Below are 16,240 nucleotides of genomic sequence, written 5' to 3' on the forward strand. Positions count from 1 at the left end.
ATCTCTCCACTGGTTCTCGTCTTGACAGAGACACTAGCCCAGGGACTTTCCGGGGACCATCCCCGACCTTGTTCTGCCACCATCCCCCCTCACCCCCCGGCCAAGGGCTCAGAGGAACGGGAGGCGCACCCGCAGCCGGGGACCGGAGCTGGGGTTCGCGAAGCAGAGAGCGACAGCGAGGAGCCCTCCCGAGGGCCTGCCGGCCGCCCCTTGCCCACCCCACGGGTGGGCAGAGCCCTCCTCCTCCCATTCTTCCTCCTCCTCCCTTTCTTCTTTCGCCCCTTCTTCTTTTCCTTTTCCTTTTTCTTCTTCTTCGCCTTCTTCCTCCTCCTCCTCCTTCCCGCCTCCGCCCCCTCCTCCACAGCCGGGCCGGGGCCCTTGACGTGTCCTGCCGCGGATTGGCCGCCGGCCGATAGGATCTCCGCGGCCCCGCGTTAAGGCGGGGGAGCGCGCAGCGCCCGGGCAGAGCGCTTCCCGGTAATCCCCCGTACTCCCGCCCGGGCGCAGAGCGCTTCCCGGTAATTCCCCGGTACTCCCGGCCGGGCAGTGCCCGGCGCAAAGCGCTTCCCAGTGACCTTGCTTCGCCACCCCCGGTACTCCCGCCCGGACGCAGAGCACTTCCAAGTACCCCGGGTACTCCCGTCCCAGGCAGCTCCCAGCCGAGCCGCCTCTCTGCCGTTTGGCCATGGAGTACACGCCGCCCCCCGCCAAGCCGCAGCTCTCCTCCCGGGCCAACGCCTTCTCCATCGCCGCCTTGATGTCGAGCGGCAGCTCCAAGGACAAGGAGTCCCCAGAGAGCACCATCAAGCCCCTAGGTAAGTGGGGATGCGTGTGGCCGCCGGTATCCTCGGGGCGTGGAGCTCCTATCCTTCCGTCGGTCCTCGGGCAGAGCCGCGCTGCTCTCAGGCTCAGCCGCCTCGAAGCTCCGGCAGTCGGGTCGGGCAGTGGCGGGTTTCCCGCTGCCCGTGGGCTTCCCTTGCAGAAGCAAAAGCCTCACCGCCAAAGCTAGTTAAGCCTCCTCGTTGCCTATGGACAGTTCAACGCCCCAAACCGTTCTCTAAAATCTCAATTATTTTCCAGCTTTATTTATCTAGCTTCACCACTTGTAGACTAACATCGCGCCCTACGATAGCAACGTTTCTCCTCACCGGTATGAAATGAAACTCTCAAATATTTCTTGCAAATCATCTTGTGGGTTTTGAGGTCAAATAAGACAACCTCCAGCATCGTGCCTAGGCTTACAAGGGGTAGTAAAACTTGTACGTAGACCTGCAAAATCATTTACCTCCATGGCTACTCGATGGAGGCTTATGCAGACTGTTCTGCTCGGTGTAGGCTCATAGAAACTGTTCTACTCTGCATCGACTAGGAATGTTTTTTTAGAACGGTTCTTGGAGATTTTCGGGTAAGGGATTTCGCTTCTCTTTGGTCACCTCGATTCAGATTTCCAAAGGCTTTTAAAATACATCAGCATGTTCCCCTCCTCCCCATCAGTTTCTGCGGCTTGTGGTCCTTGTAATGTACCCAGGAGTTCCCAGAAAGCTAACAGCCCCCCCCGTGTATGGAGCTTACAGGGCGCCAGCGAACAAGATGACATTAAATCTCCCAAGAATTCAGCAAAGGCAGGGCTCTCAGCGTCTGCTGCATCTAATCAGCTGGCTCGATAGGCTTCACACAGTCCAGAGACACACTGTAAACTTTATTTTTTCAGTCTGGGTGATAACGTAGGCCGGGAATGTTGTAATGTTCCTGTTTGACATATTTACGCGGTCTCCTGTTAAACGTAGCTAGTTTTCTTAATCCTTTCTCTCTCTCTTCCCTCCCCCCCCACCTTTCTCTCTGAAAATGCGTGTCCAGTTAACGTTTCAATTTTATATATTTGGCTTTTTTAAAACTCCTTGTTCCACGCCGTTCAACTCAAAATCGAAGGGAAACGGCTGCCTGTGAATTCGGCTTCTGTTAACTGGGAATGTGGGCGAGATCTTCCTCTGTCGGGAAAGGATCCGCTGCCGCATCCCGGGGTCGGAGGCCTCTCAGCCCTGCTCCCTCACGCCCTCTTCTTCGGCTGAACCTCCTGGGGAGCCGCCGAAGCCCCCCGAACTTCCTGGGGCTTGCGGAGGGGATGGGGGGGGACCGGCGGGAGCCAGCCGCGGTGGGTGGCAGCTACGCACCCGCATAACCAGCTCCTCCGTACAGGCTGCGCGGCCGCTCGCAGTTGACCCGGAGCCTGTTTCTGCCGAGTAGTGTGCTCAGCCCAGCTGGGAGGCAGTTAGGAGCCGCCGCTCCGCGCCCGCCGTTCCGGAGGTATTAGAAGCCCTATTCCCCGCGGAGAAAGCGCAGAACCTGCGAGGTCGCGCTTGGGTTCCTTCTGCTGCTTAGCGGCTCAATTTAGGAGCCCCCGGCGTGACCCCGATCCTCAGCAGCTTCTTGGAGCCGAGCACTCGCTTTTAAAAGGAGAATTAGTGACCTTACCATGGAAACGCTCGGTTAGGAGCGGAGGACAGCGAGCCGGGTGCACCCTGCCCTTCCGCGCCCCGCGGAGCGGCGAATATCCGGGTGGTGACCGGCCGGGGCCGTGCTGTTCCCCGCCGCCCCTCCCCGGGCATCTCTCCCCGGGAGGCCCCGCTCCAGGCTCCTCCCGGAGCTAATCTCCAAAAGTCACCAGTCCTGCCTCTCAAAGGATGAGCCGACGCCTAAGAAACAGCGTGGATCTGCGGGTGTGCTGGATCGGGGCCGGGGGCAGTTGAACCAAAAATGCCATTTCTAATGTGTATATATACAGAGGAAATTTGGTTTTCGTAGTGGTCGCCCTGCCATGGCTGAATCTCCTCTCTCTTTTTGTCTATGCCCACCTCAAACCCTGCAGAACAATTCGTTGAGAAATCCTCTTGCGCCCAGCCTTTGAGTGATTTATCCAGCCTGGACCCTCACGGGGAATTCAGCAGCAGCCCTTCGTCGCTGTGCACTGAGCCCCTCATCCCCACCACCCCCATCATCCCCAGCGAGGAAATGGCCAAAATCTCCTGCAGCTTGGAGACCAAAGAGCTCTGGGACAAATTTCACGAGCTGGGTACCGAGATGATCATCACCAAATCCGGGAGGTAAGGCTGGGTTACCTCCGGGCAGCTTCCTAAAAGTGGCTTGAGGTGCGTGTGGAAGGCAAAACAACCAAAACCTCACAGTTTTTATTTGGGGAGAACAGCACGGATGTGTTAAGGAGAGGAGGAAGAGGGCGGCTGGGCAGAAATGTTGTTTCCTTAAGACTTCGTTCCGCGTCTGAAAGCCGCGCAGGGATTTTGCAGGGCTGGGGAAGACACAGAGAAATGCAGGGTCATGGGGAAGTAAACCCAGTCAGGGCTTGGTCTGGTTTGTTTTTCTTTCCTCTCGGCCGCAAAAAAGCCGTGCGAAAAGAATCCCAGGCTTTCTCATCATCTCAAACCATTTCTTCTGTAAAGGTATTGGGGGTTCGGGTCAGTCAAACGCAGTCCGGGGGAGGCAGATTTTGTAGTTCCCTCAAGTTATTTGTTATTAATGTAATTCTCCGACCATTCTCTTCTAACTGGAGAGCTCTACCAGCAAGCGTTTTAAACATTCCATTAAATAGGAAGCGCATACTCTGCAATTTGGAGTTCAAAGTGTCAAACGGTTTGAAGTTGTTTCACTTTATTTCTGGTTTAGCGGGGGGAGGGGGAGAAACGAAGTTGCGTTTTGTCGAAATTTAAGTGAGGGAAGCGAAGTTCAGGTTTGAAAATTCCTCTCGGCGGTGTCGTGAGGGGGCTTAACATCTGAAACGGGAGAGGATGTCGACGAGAATAATTTCTGCACTATTTCCCTAACGCTAGCGCGGATCCCATCGCAGAAGTCCGTGTTGCTAAGGATTTCTGTACCTTAGGCACAACTGTGTTCTGAAATCGTTGTGTGCTTTTTACTGGCGGGCAGAAGTACGTTTCTCCTTCCCATTTTCACTTCTCACCCTTTCGTTTTGCTTCCAAAACGTTTCAAACTGCACTTCCTGGGCATGTTAGAGCTACACAGGAATTAATTCCATCACGCCGATGCAGAATCAATAGATGCTTTAAGTCTTGCTTATTGGTTTGGGTTTTTTTTCCTCCCAGGTAGTTGAAATCAGATTCTTACATCTAGCAGCTCTCCAGAAGCTCTCTCATTTGTGTTCTCTGTCCAAGTATTTATTTCCTGATTTGCCTTTATTGCAGGAGAATGTTTCCTACGATCAGGGTTTCCTTCTCGGGAGTGGACTCTGAAGCCAAGTACATTGTGCTAATGGATATCGTTCCTGTGGACAATAAAAGATACAGATATGCCTACCACAGGTCTTCCTGGTTAGTGGCTGGCAAAGCTGACCCTCCGCTCCCTGCAAGGTTTGTAGATTTTTATTGGTGGCCTTCCTTTCCTTTTCTATTATCATTTTCCCTTCAACAAATACCTACTGGTATCTCTCTGTACTGACTGCTCTGCAGTTTTGGAGGCTGTGCTCAGTGAAGTTCATTGCAAAACTCTGATAAACTTCTGGGGTACAGAGTGGGGCCTCAAATCTCTGCTTGAGGTTTGGTTTGTGCTGAATGTTCCAAGGCAAGCAGGCTTTGGCTAAAGGATATATATATACAATCTTATGTCTTTATATGTTTTATATATATAATATTTTTAATGACATTTGCCTCAATCCAGATAAGAAATCTTCCCCCCCCCCCCCCCCAACCTTTATTTGTCCCTTTTGTTTGCTCTCCACCCAGTATTTGACCCCATAATTTAAAGCAATCAAAGGGCAGCTAGCCGAGTTCAAGTAAAAATAGAACATTACAGCTCAGTGCTGGTTTGCACTTGAAATTATCTTATTCGTTGCAAAACACATCCAGCATTCACTAACAGAGATGATTTTATTCTTGCTTCTGGTTGTCTCTTAGCAGGCAAAGTATGGATCAGTTCTACAGCACAGAGAGGTTTGGGTTGGTTTTTTTTCTTCCTTTTCTTTTGTTGTTTGGTTTTTGTTTGTTCAGAAAACACAACATTTGCTGAGACATTTTGGGGGGGGGGGAACCCACAACAAATTCAAGCATATTTCCCTGATTCTTCTATCCAGAAGCAAAACGCTGTGGCAAATGACTTTCTAAAATCATTCAATTAACGTAGTTAACGACCGACTTCCTTTAGCGCAGCAAACCGGGGACTGCAGCGCTGGGTTGTAGGGTGGGAGGGCAGCTCGGTGCAGCCCCCGCAATTCATCGTGTTCGGCCCGGCAGCACTTCAGTGCATCCTTCAGCCCTCAAGTCCAATAAGACCGAAGCACATGTCGAACGGCTTTGCGGAGTCGGAGCCGGAGAGATGGAAGTAACGTGGATGCCTCTCCGGCTTCAAAGGAACTTTGCGTGGAGGGCTCTGCGCAGGCACACAGATCTGCTCCAGGTGCTTTAGCCTCGGGTTAAGAACTTGCTTCTTCCAGAGACAGAAATTAGAAGTGAAACACGAGAAATGGAAGCAGACTTCTTTCTCCCCCCACTTCTCTGTGTGAGTACAGGGACCAAATCCTGCAAGTATAAATCCCTTGTATAAATAGTTCAGCTGAAATCTTGCTGACTACCGATCTCTGGAAGGCGACTCGGGGAAATAAACAAACACAAAGCGCATGCAGAGAAGCTGTGATTAAAGACAGCAACCTAGGAGTTATGTCGGCTTTGTTTTCGTGGCCAAAAACTCCTTCTTGCAATGTGGTTAACGTCTGAGGGCTTCATTTGACGTATTGTAATGGGCACTGAAAAAAAAAAAAAAAACAACACAAAACCCAAAGGAAAAACAGGGCTCCTGCTCCAAAGAAGTCAGCATCAAAAGAAGAAATAAGGGAAGGATAGAAATAATTTTAAGGCAGGGTTCTCCCCTCCTTATTTTTCTTTTCGTGTGCCTTTTGGGATCCCTTTAAATAGATTGCTAATTCACACTCTGACATACACTAGCTCAGTGAGGAAATACAAGAATGGAAGAGAAGAGATTGATCCTTGGAATAATTAGCAACTGCCCTGCTGAGTGTTTTAGAGGTGGGGTCATGCCTTCTTGGAGTTCAATATTTATTATAACCTTGCTCTGGTAGCTCTTTAAGGTTCCCCATCAGATCAATGCGCCCTATGTGCAAATGTGGATCAGTGCTGTTGCGTTTTCCAGGCTGTTTGCAGAAGTGTTTTTGCCTCAAAGTGTTAACTGTATTCCTTTCTTCTTTCGTTTTCGAGATGGTTAGCAAAAAAGACCATTGATCGTAGCAGTGATTACTTTTACTTTGCATAGGAGAAAGGGCATAAATGTCATCTTGAGCTCCTGTTTGGTGAGCAAAGGGATGTCAAGAGGTTCAGTGTGCCCATGGTTGCATTTCTAGTGCTTTTGGGGAGCGAGTGTTAATGCACCTTTTGAGGTGGGAATCTTGCTCAAACAGATTAAAAGGAGTACTTCTCCCGTCTTGAAACAGGTTTGGTCCTGCTCCAGTAAGAGGAGCTCTTAAGGAAGTTGTGATTTCTCATTCTCCAAACACACAGCCTCAGCTCTCCTTGCTTGAGGAGTGTCAGTAAGGGGTGGACGTGTGCTTAGCATCTGGGTGCTGGTACCACGGTACTGACTTCCCCTGCATGTCCACAGGCACAAGGGCAGCAAGGGAATTACTGAGGAGTTAACGTTGTGCATGGGGGCAAGACTGCAGGATCAAACCCATTTGATATTTTTCTTTTCCTGCTATTTAAACAAACAAACAAAGAAAAAAAAAAAAACCCAACCCACCACCACCAAAAACCAAAACCACCAAAAAATCATCCCCTAAAAAAAACCCCAAACAACAAAAAAACTTCCCAATGCTGAGACAACTTTAAATAAATAAATTAGCAAGCATTCTGAGATTGGGTTTGAAAGATGAGCCCTTCAGGGAACTCTCTTATAAAGCCCAGTTTTATCCCTGTCTTCCTGCTGTCAGTGTTCAAGACGAGCTCGTGCTGCAACGAGCGCTCCAATAAAAATACTTTTCAGAGAGCCTTTTGTAAGTCTAAAGTGCTATCTGGGATAAAGGATTCCTCTGTGATATTTCATGTTTGTTCTTTCAAATGCCTAAGACTGTGGGGGGAAAAAACTGCCTTTCATAAGTTTCAGCATGTACCTCGATTTGCTTTCCTTCCTTTTTTCCACCTTCTTTCTTTCACTTAGAAGACTCTCTACAGTCCCCCCCCCCCCCCCCCCCTTTCTTAGCTGTATTTGGCTATGATAATTTGTTTAATGAAGTTACAGTGTTAACATGCTTACAAGGGAATTCCAGGTAGGAAGCCTTTAAAAGGTATTTCATGTTGCAAATTATTCGAGACGTTACAAGTCATTAAAAGCAGCATGCACGGGGCTCGTAGGATCAGACCAGCTCTTAAAACTACCCAGGAGAGCAGCGCCTCGTTCCAAAATATGCAAGAAGGAAGCAGGACCCGAGCCTTGCATACAACATGAAACGTTATATGGAGCAAATTCACATCCAAATATGGCTCCTAAAGCTGTTGTGGACAGAAGTGGTGAGCAGCTCCTCACGTCTGGCCAGCCTCAGGCAGTAGAGCCTGTGCGAACTTCTGGGGGAGCTGGAATGTGCACAGTTATTTCTCTAACCTATTTGCTCATGTGCACTTGTGGTCTTGTCGACCACTTCAGAGGGTGATATGTCTGCTTTTCAACCCTCTTCTCTGAAGCAGACAAGCTCAGGCTGTAGAGAAGCAGGAGGGTAGGTGTAGTTCTCCAAGTGGAACCATGTGTTGGCGTGGGATTGATGGTGTGTAGCAAAGCTGTAAAGGAAAGCAAGGTCTATTAATACCTTAACCAATGTATTAGCCAAACATTAACTGCCTGCAGTGTAAAACAATCATGCTTAGTTTCTGAGACAGAGGAAGATCTCTACCCATTCCCCAGAACACATTTTGGCCCCAATTAGCCAAACTATGCCAAGCTTGACATTCTGTGACCAGTAAGTACTATCTACTAGCCAGAGAGTCAAAATGAGGAGTCAGTGCTCCAAAAAGAAAGCATCACAAGACTAGCTGGAAAGTTGCAGGATGAGTCTGGGGCTCTCTTTTTTGTGTTCTGCCTTCTCTAACCCAGGGCTTTAAAGATTGAGATATTTTTTTTCACAGTATCACAGTACATTAGAGGGTGGAAGGGACCTTCTTCCCCCATGAGGGTCTTTTTTTACAGGCAAGCAAAAGTTAATTCTCATGAGAGGTGAAATTCCTTTGACATAACAGAACCCCAGGTCTTGGGGGGTTTTCAGATACATCTTCTCCTCTTCTCCCCATGAGTCTTGCAGTGCAATCAGCTGAGTTGAGAGCACCAAGGTTGCCTGTATGCTAGGAATATTTTATTGCAACAGGAGCCCTGGCTCAGCATCCCTCACGTGGACACAGCTCTGCCAGCCGAGCCGTGCTTCAGATCGGTGTAAGGAAAACATCCTGCACGTCTGAAGCGAGCTGTGCTGGTGAAACTTGAGTTTCACTGTGTCTTGGGGATTCTGCTGGCAAAAATGGAGAGAGCAGGATCAAATCTCCTTCCTCTTTGAGCAACAGAGCTGTGCTCTGCAGAGTCTTTAGTGTGGGTGTCTCTTGATTAGGGGTCAGTGCAGCCTATCAGTGGCTATGCCCCATCGTTTAGTGGTTTTCCCCCTTTCCTCTTGCCTAACCAAAACCATGGCTCAACAACAACAGCAACAAGTGTTTATCTTTCTAACCCAGCATCTCAACACTGCCCCACCCTGCCTAATGGAAGGAAACTCTCAGCATGGCCCAAAAAGAGAGTCAGGCCCTCAGTGATTGATAACCAGCACCAACAGGAGCAGACTAGGTCTGGTTTTGCCCTAGGTAAAGGTCTAGTTCAGCTCTTCGCTCGCTATCACAAAAGGACATTCAATTTTCAGCAACACATTATTCCCAGAGAATCCTTGTTTCTAAACAGCCTGCCACTTGTAATTAGTCTAGCTATAATGTATGTAGCACCCTATCTACATGTCCTCTGGGCTTCCTTCTCTCCCGCTTACTTACCCTTAGCGGTGGGTTGGTTAATTACGGAGCCGCGACGAATTTTTCATGTCAGACCACTGTGCTGGACTGCAGCCTTCAAGCTCTTGTAAACAGACGTCACCGCAGCTCATGTGTGATCGAGTGCAGGTTAAAATCATTATCACAGCTTAATGTTGCATATAAAGAAAAATGCATTTTTATCTGCATTCCCCCACTATCTCTCGGACGACACCGTGTCTTTGCTCTCAGAGCTGTGGTCATTGTTATTTTAAGTGCTTGTTAGTACAGCTGTGGGGAAAGGCAGGATCAATTTTTGTGTGTGTGTGTGTGTGTGGGAAAAGACACAACAGCAAATGTTAGTGAATGTCTCCATTTTAGATAACCAGATAAAAGAAGAGACACGGTTAGAAAGCAATCTAGCGCCGGGATGTGGGATTTTCCATTATGCTTCAGAGAATTAAATAGCTCCACTCGTTTGTTTGACTGTCTTTTGTTAACGGCTGTATTTAGGGTGTCAGCTAGTGATAGGCATAGTGGGGGGAATGGATCCCAGTTAGAGGAGGGGAGAGTTAGATTAGACATTAGGAAGAAGTTCTTCCCCATGAGGGTGGTGAGAGACTGGCATAGGTTGCCCAGGGAGTTGATGGAATCCTCATCCCTGGAAGTTTTGAAGGCCAGGCTGGATGTGGCTGTGAGCAAGCTGCTGTAGTGTGAGGTGTCCCTGCCCATGGCAGGGGGGATTGGAACCGGATGGTCCTTGAGGTCCCTCCCAGCCCTGACAATTCTGTGATTCTGTGAGATTGTTTTTTGCCCAGGTAGCCTTTCTGTGTTACTCTAAGCTCTCAGGAAATCTGTGTCCCTGAAACCACCACATACCCCGAGAGCAAGATAGAATAGAATGGAATTAACCAGGTTGGAAAAGACCTCAGATATCACTGAGTCTAACCTATTACCCAACACCATCTAATCAACTAAACCATGGCACCAAGTGCCTCAGCCAGGCTCTTCCTAAACACCTCCAGGGATGGGGACTCCACCACCTCCCTGGGTAGCACATCCCAATGGCCAATCTCTCTCTCTGGGAAAAACTTCTTCCTAACATCCCGCCTTAACCTCCCCTGGCACAGCTTGAGACTGTGTCCTCTTGTTCTGGTGCTGGTTGCCTGGGAGAAGAGACCAACCCCCACCTGGCTACAACCTCCCTTCAGGTAGTTGTAGAGGGCAATAAGGTCACCCCTGAGCCTCCTCTTCTCCAGGCTAAACAATCCCAGCTCCCTCAGCCTCTCCTCACAGGATATGACGGGCTTTTTAATTTCATCCACCAATTATGCCCACACCAAATTAAAAGGTGACATTATTTCTTTTTCCTATAAGCAGGATCTTTCCCCTGTGTTTTTCAGGCTGTATGTGCACCCTGACTCCCCGTTCACAGGAGAGCAACTGCTGAAGCAGATGGTGTCCTTTGAAAAAGTCAAACTCACCAACAACGAGCTGGATCAGCACGGCCACGTGAGTAGCCCTCCTGGTGTGTGGGGGGAAGGATAAGGGAACCACAGAATAGGAATTGCTTGCTTGTGCCACAGGCTTCACCTCATGGGAGAGAGACTGCAATAGGGAAAGGCTGCCATGGCCCCCGTGTTACGCCTCACACGGGCAGCTATTCGTACCACAGGAGGGGAGAATGTTGTGCGAAGTTCAAACACGCTGGGTTGCTCTTGTTGTTGTGGAAAGTGACTTTGTAAATGAAGCTTTTGTTAACCTTACATAAGGTAGAAGCCAGGCCAACACAGGTGTTTAAATGGTGCTCCTACAGCCACCGGAGACAGAACCTTCATCAGAGTCAAGTTCTGAGTAGAGTAGAATAGAATGGAATGAATTAACCAGGCTGGAAAAGACCTCAGAGATCATCAAGTCCAACCCAAACCTATCACCCAACACTATCTAATCAACTAAACCATGGCACCAACTGCCTCATCCAGGCTCCTCCTAATCACCTCCAGTGATGGTCACTCCACCACCTCCCTGGGCAGCACATTCCAATGGCCAATCTCTCTTGCTGGGAAGAACTTCTTCCTAACACCCAGCCTAAGCTTCCCCTGGCACATCTTGAGACTATGTCCTCTTGTTCTGCTGCTGCTTGCCTGGGAGAAGAAACGAACCCCCAGCTGGCTACAACCTTCCTTCAGGTAGTTGTAGACAGCAAGAAGGTCTCCCCTGAGCCTCCTCTTCTCCAGGCCAAGCAACCCCAGCTCCCTCAGCCTCTCCTCACAGGGCTGTGCTCCAGACCCCTCCCCAGCTTTGTTGCCCTTCTCTGGACACCTTCCAGCAACTCAACATCTTTCCGAAACTGAGTGGCCCAGAACTGGACACAGGACTCAAGGTGTGGCCTAACCAGTGCTGAGTACAGGTAGAGCTGAGCATGGAAGTGAGGGAGAGGAAGGAGAGCTTTTTGCTATGCTTCTACCCATGTTTTGCTATGAGGTGGCAGCCTGCTTTGCCATGTGCACTGGTTAGCAAGCTCATGTGCTTTTCCATGTTACAGGTAACTGGTAAGGAATGGGTGCATCAGTAGCAGCTCTTTTACTTCCAGACCCAACATAGCATGGGCACATCAATACTGTTGTGATGTCAAATGAGGGCTGTTGAATTAGAAAATCAATGTGCCTCAGCCATCCTTGAAATACAGTGTTGGCTGCCTGCAAGTCAAGGTGCAACAGGGTGTCCTAGTAGTGCCTCCAAAGTGAAGGAATGGCTTGGTAGCACCTCCAAATTGCAAAGGAAGAGCTAAAAGCGTTGCCTCTGGCCTCGATGGCTCCCCAGAGGAAGGCTGAAGGAGCCGTGGGATGGGGTTGGAAGGGTGTGGGCTGAGAATGGGGCAGTTAAGAACAACGAGAGCAAAGGCAGGGTTAGTGAGTGAGGTATGGGGAAGAGAGGGGTGATGAGCTCTGAAGCATGTGTAGGGGTAACTAACCTGTAAAGCTAAGGAGCTGTGGCATAGGTGGTATCAGCAATCCCTCCCCTGCTGTGGTATTTACTGCCTTTTTGGACCGTGTGAGACAGTGGCTGTTGATCTGAGCTGTGCTCCGTGCAAATGCCTCTCATCTCCAAAACTATTTTCAATCTATTCAAACACCAAGAATTTAAAATACATTCTGGGGGGAAAAAGAACAACCAACAAACCCAAACCAACAAAAACTAACACAATAGCAACAAAAATAGTTAAAAAAACCCCAAACAACAACCAAAACAATAAAAAGGGAAGGCCAGATAGATGCCTCTGTGTTGTTCTTCTCTAAAGATCTCTCTGTGGGTATGCTTTCCTTGACTCCAGTTCCCACTGTTGTTCCCTTCCTGGCTAGTGGAGAATACTTTTTCCCCCCTCTCTCTTTTATTTCATCATGTGGAGAAGGGCAAAGCTGAAGATTTGTAGGCTCTATCAGTGAGTGATGATAGAGCAGTGTACGTGCACATTTAAAAAGCAGCATTTTTCATCCTAACAGGGGCCATGTGTGCCTCTAATAAAGGGCTTGCAGCAGTATATTGCAAACTAGTTAGGAGCAGCACAGTTCCCAGAAGCCCAGACGAGTATAAAGAAGAGGTAGGTCTGAGAAGCTGTCGGGAACAGGGACATGTGACAGAGCAAGAAGGCACAGTCATCTCAAACACAGGCAGATATGGAACACAGATACAGAGTCATAGAATAGTTTTGATTGGAAGAGACCTTGAAGTTCATCAAGTCTAACCAAGCAAACACTGCCAGGTCACCACTAAACCATGTTATAGAATCATACAATTGTCAGGGCTGGAAGGGACCTCAAGGATCAGCCAGTTCCAAGCCCCCTGCCATGGGCAGGGACACCTCACACTACAGCAGCTTGCTCACAGCCACATTCAGCCTGGCTGCAAAAACCTCCAGGGGTGAGGCTTCCACCACCTCCCTGGGCAACCTGTGCCAGTCTCTCACCACCCTCATGGGGAAGAACTTCTTCCTAACATCCAATCTGAATCTACCCATTTCTAGTTTTGCTCCATTCCCCCCAGTCCTATCACTCCCTGACACCCTCAAAAGCCCCTCCCCAGCTTTCTTGTAGCCCCCTTCAGATACTGGAAGGTCACAATAAGGTCTCCTTGGATATCACTTAAATACCTTCAGGGATGGTGCCTCCACCATTTCCCATACTTGGCAAACCTTTCTGTGAAGCTTTTCCTAATGTCCAGCCTAAACCTCCTGTCATACAGCCTGAGGCTGTTTCCTCTTGCGTTATTATCTCTTACTCGAGAGAACAGAGTGCCTCTTACCTCGCTACAACCTCCTGTCATGCATTTGTAGAGAGGGAGAAGGTCTTCCCCAAGCCTCCTTTTCTCCAGGTTAAACAACCTCAGTTCCCTCAGCTGCTCCTCATAAGGTTCCTCACAGAACTCGTGCTCTAAAGTGATCCCTAGCATTTGAGATGCAGCTTCCTGATGGACTTCCAAAGAAGAAGCAGGGGTGGATCCCATTCTTTATGCCAAGCTCTGGACAGCCAGAGCTGATGGAAAGTTAGGAATAAGTCCCAAAACCTTGATGCCATGCTGAGATTCCCGTGGCAGGTGTCCTGCCTTTGTGGAGCTCTCCCCTGTGAATATTTTGTGGGGTTTGATGTACCAAATTAGGATGTCAAGTTTGACATGCTCTCCAACTGAAGCTCTGTAAACATCAGCACTGGATGCCCAGTAGAATGAAAGAAGAAATTGGTTCTCTGGAGCCTTTCAGGAGGCCTCACTCTGCCTGAATTAAGAGAAGGGGAGAATCAAAATGTCTCCTGAAACCTCTCCCTTCACTTTGAGAGAGCTCTTCTTAAGAGATGAGGTCTTTTCAACCCACCTGCTCAAACCTTGATTCCTTTTGAAAAGCCATGTTGGTTCTTGAGGCTGTTTCATGGACCTGAAAAGCACCTTTAAATACCAGTTATAGGTGGAGAAGCTGGATCCACCCTGATTCCAGTTTGTTCCTGTTGCTGGCTTTCTCCATCCTCCAGGAGACAGTTTGGGTTGTTAAGGTAATTGTAGTGTTTTCTTTGCAGGGTGGTTCATTTCCTGCAAAGGAATCTGAAGAGAGGAGAGGCATTTGCTTGTTCCAGCATTTGTTTGTTCCAGCTTTTGTTTGTTTTCTCTTATTCTGAGCCTTTCTGGGGCTGGCAAGCATCTCTGCTTGTGTATCCTCAGCAGCATGCATAACCCCAGAGCTATGTATGCATTCTATCCCCCTCCCTCCCCAGCACCAGGCAGAACTTTTATCTTTGGTGTGCATGACATATAGTTTGCTCCATGGAAACACTCTCAGATATCCTTACCAGAGGAAGGAAATGGCTCCTGTCTCTGAATTTTTACAGCTGAGTGAATAATTCCCTTCCCCCCCCCCCCCCCCCCCCCCCCCCGCCCTTTTGTTTTTTTCTGGTGCTGTGGTTTTTTTCACACAGATTGCTCCTTTCAGGACTTTTTGGTTGCACTTAGCTGGGGTGGCATCGTTCCTAGTTTATGGTGATGTGAGCCATGAGTGTTGTATACATTATTGTAATTGCTTTTCTGGCATTTAATGTAGCAGACCTCAAACACATGGATGTTTGCTTTTGCAAACACAAAGGTGTGAACATGGCCAACAAGTAACTGTGAAAGAAGGGCGGCCAGAACAGCCACAAGCAGTTAGGACCAGGTTCTGGTGTGGTGTTTTGTTTTGTTTTTAAAGACAGCCTCCAGAGCTTAAGAGCCTCCACGCTTCTAGAAAGCAAACTTTGCCTGGCAACTCTTCTTCAGTGAATTTGGAGGCTGCGTTCACAGCACAGCTCCTGAACTCAAAGCCACCTCGAAGATTTCGCAGCTGGCATCCAGATTGCCTCTGGCAACCAGTTTGGAGCCAGTGGGAGCCAGATGCCTACAAACCTGCCTGACCTTAGAGCAAACAGGATCCTGTAAGGATGGATCTTGGTCATCTCCCCTGCTGCAGGCTGTCAGCACAAAGGCAGATGGAAGGGCTGTGCTGCCAGGAAGTGTGTTCCTGGAGGTGCCCTGAGGCTACCCGCACCTGGCGTTTCTCTTGGGGCACAGCAGCAGCAGCATGGCAGAGCCGGCAGCAGGGATTTTGTGATGCCTACACCATGCACTTAGGGGGCTACCTGAACTCTGAGACCACCCTTGAGGGCTACTCTCTGAGATCTCTCCTGTGTATCTAACTCCTTTAGGCTGTTTTGGTGGTCCTAGCAGAAGAAGTTGAGTGGCTGCTGAGGGTTATCTTTGGGCAGGGTCCTGCTGACTTTACTATCAGTGAGTGCTGCAACACCGGCAGCCTGTGTCGGGGTGCAGGCAGAGCACTACACACACAGACCCTTAGGGAAAAGAAACACTGACCTTCACCTTGGCCTTTGGTGACCTCCTGACTACATCTGGTGCTTTTTTGTACCTTAATGAATCTTCTTGCCTCTGGTGGGAAGGTGCAGGATAGAACATCACAGCAGGGGATGTTATCCATCTGCGCTTTTGGGTCTGGGAAACTTTCCGAAAGGATTACGTGGTCTTATTTGAGAAATGGAGTTCCTTCATCACAATTTGCATTCACAGAGGAGTGAAGAGAAAGGGCATGTGTGGGAGCTGCTCTGTGACAGCCTTTTCTTCCTTCGGCTTGGCTGCTGCTCAGACGTGATGCCTTTGTGTGGCTGCGGCAGCCACGAAAGGCAACAGGAAGCACCAAGCACTGTGGGCCAACTCCTCAGTAAGCTCATCACCATGCACGTACCACCCTTTCAAATGTCTTTTCCAGGTGCTTAGAGCAGCTCAAGTGACTAGGAGGGTGAGACAAACTTTTAGACAGAGAGGGAATATTAGGCTGTTAGAGGCAAGGTCGGTGGCTGCTGTGTTTGCGCATCTGTGAAACAGTGAAGTGATCTGAGAGAGGACCTGAGCTGGCAGAAGTGGACATGCAACACTTTCAGAATGATGGTTCCCCATCACTGTGTGTGTCCTCCTCACCAAAAGCCTCAAAGCAGCAGCAAAGAAAATGCTGATGGCAATTTCAGCCATGACAAAGCTGTCTCCGAGCTCCATGCCCCGACGCAACGCGCAGCCTTTCGCCTTGACCGGGCGAGCGCAAAATGCTGCGCCGCTTCTGCTGGGTTTTAGCTGAAGTGAAGGATTCCCAAGGAATGCACATTAGCTATTCCAGATGTACAGAGCTGCCT

At 49.2% G+C, this 16,240-nt stretch overlaps 1 protein-coding gene across 1 annotated transcript in view; it reads left to right on the top strand.

The window, feature by feature from the left end:
• The first annotated feature begins 413 nt into the window (after positions 1–413).
• TBX20 (T-box transcription factor 20) overlaps positions 414–16,240 on the top strand; it is a 50,448-nt gene continuing 34,621 nt past the window's right edge. The window contains exons 1-4 of the mRNA XM_068168658.1: positions 414–815; positions 2,867–3,101; positions 4,215–4,379; positions 10,430–10,538. Of these exons, the coding sequence (XP_068024759.1) occupies positions 686–815; positions 2,867–3,101; positions 4,215–4,379; positions 10,430–10,538 (639 nt within the window). The 5' untranslated portion in view covers positions 414–685. The remainder of the gene's footprint in view (positions 816–2,866; positions 3,102–4,214; positions 4,380–10,429; positions 10,539–16,240) is intronic.

Source organism: Melanerpes formicivorus, unplaced genomic scaffold (assembly GCF_026170545.1).
Source record: "Melanerpes formicivorus ecotype bairdi unplaced genomic scaffold, bMelFor1.0.p_v2 SCAF_148, whole genome shotgun sequence".
Classification (NCBI taxonomy): Eukaryota; Metazoa; Chordata; class Aves; order Piciformes; family Picidae; genus Melanerpes; species Melanerpes formicivorus.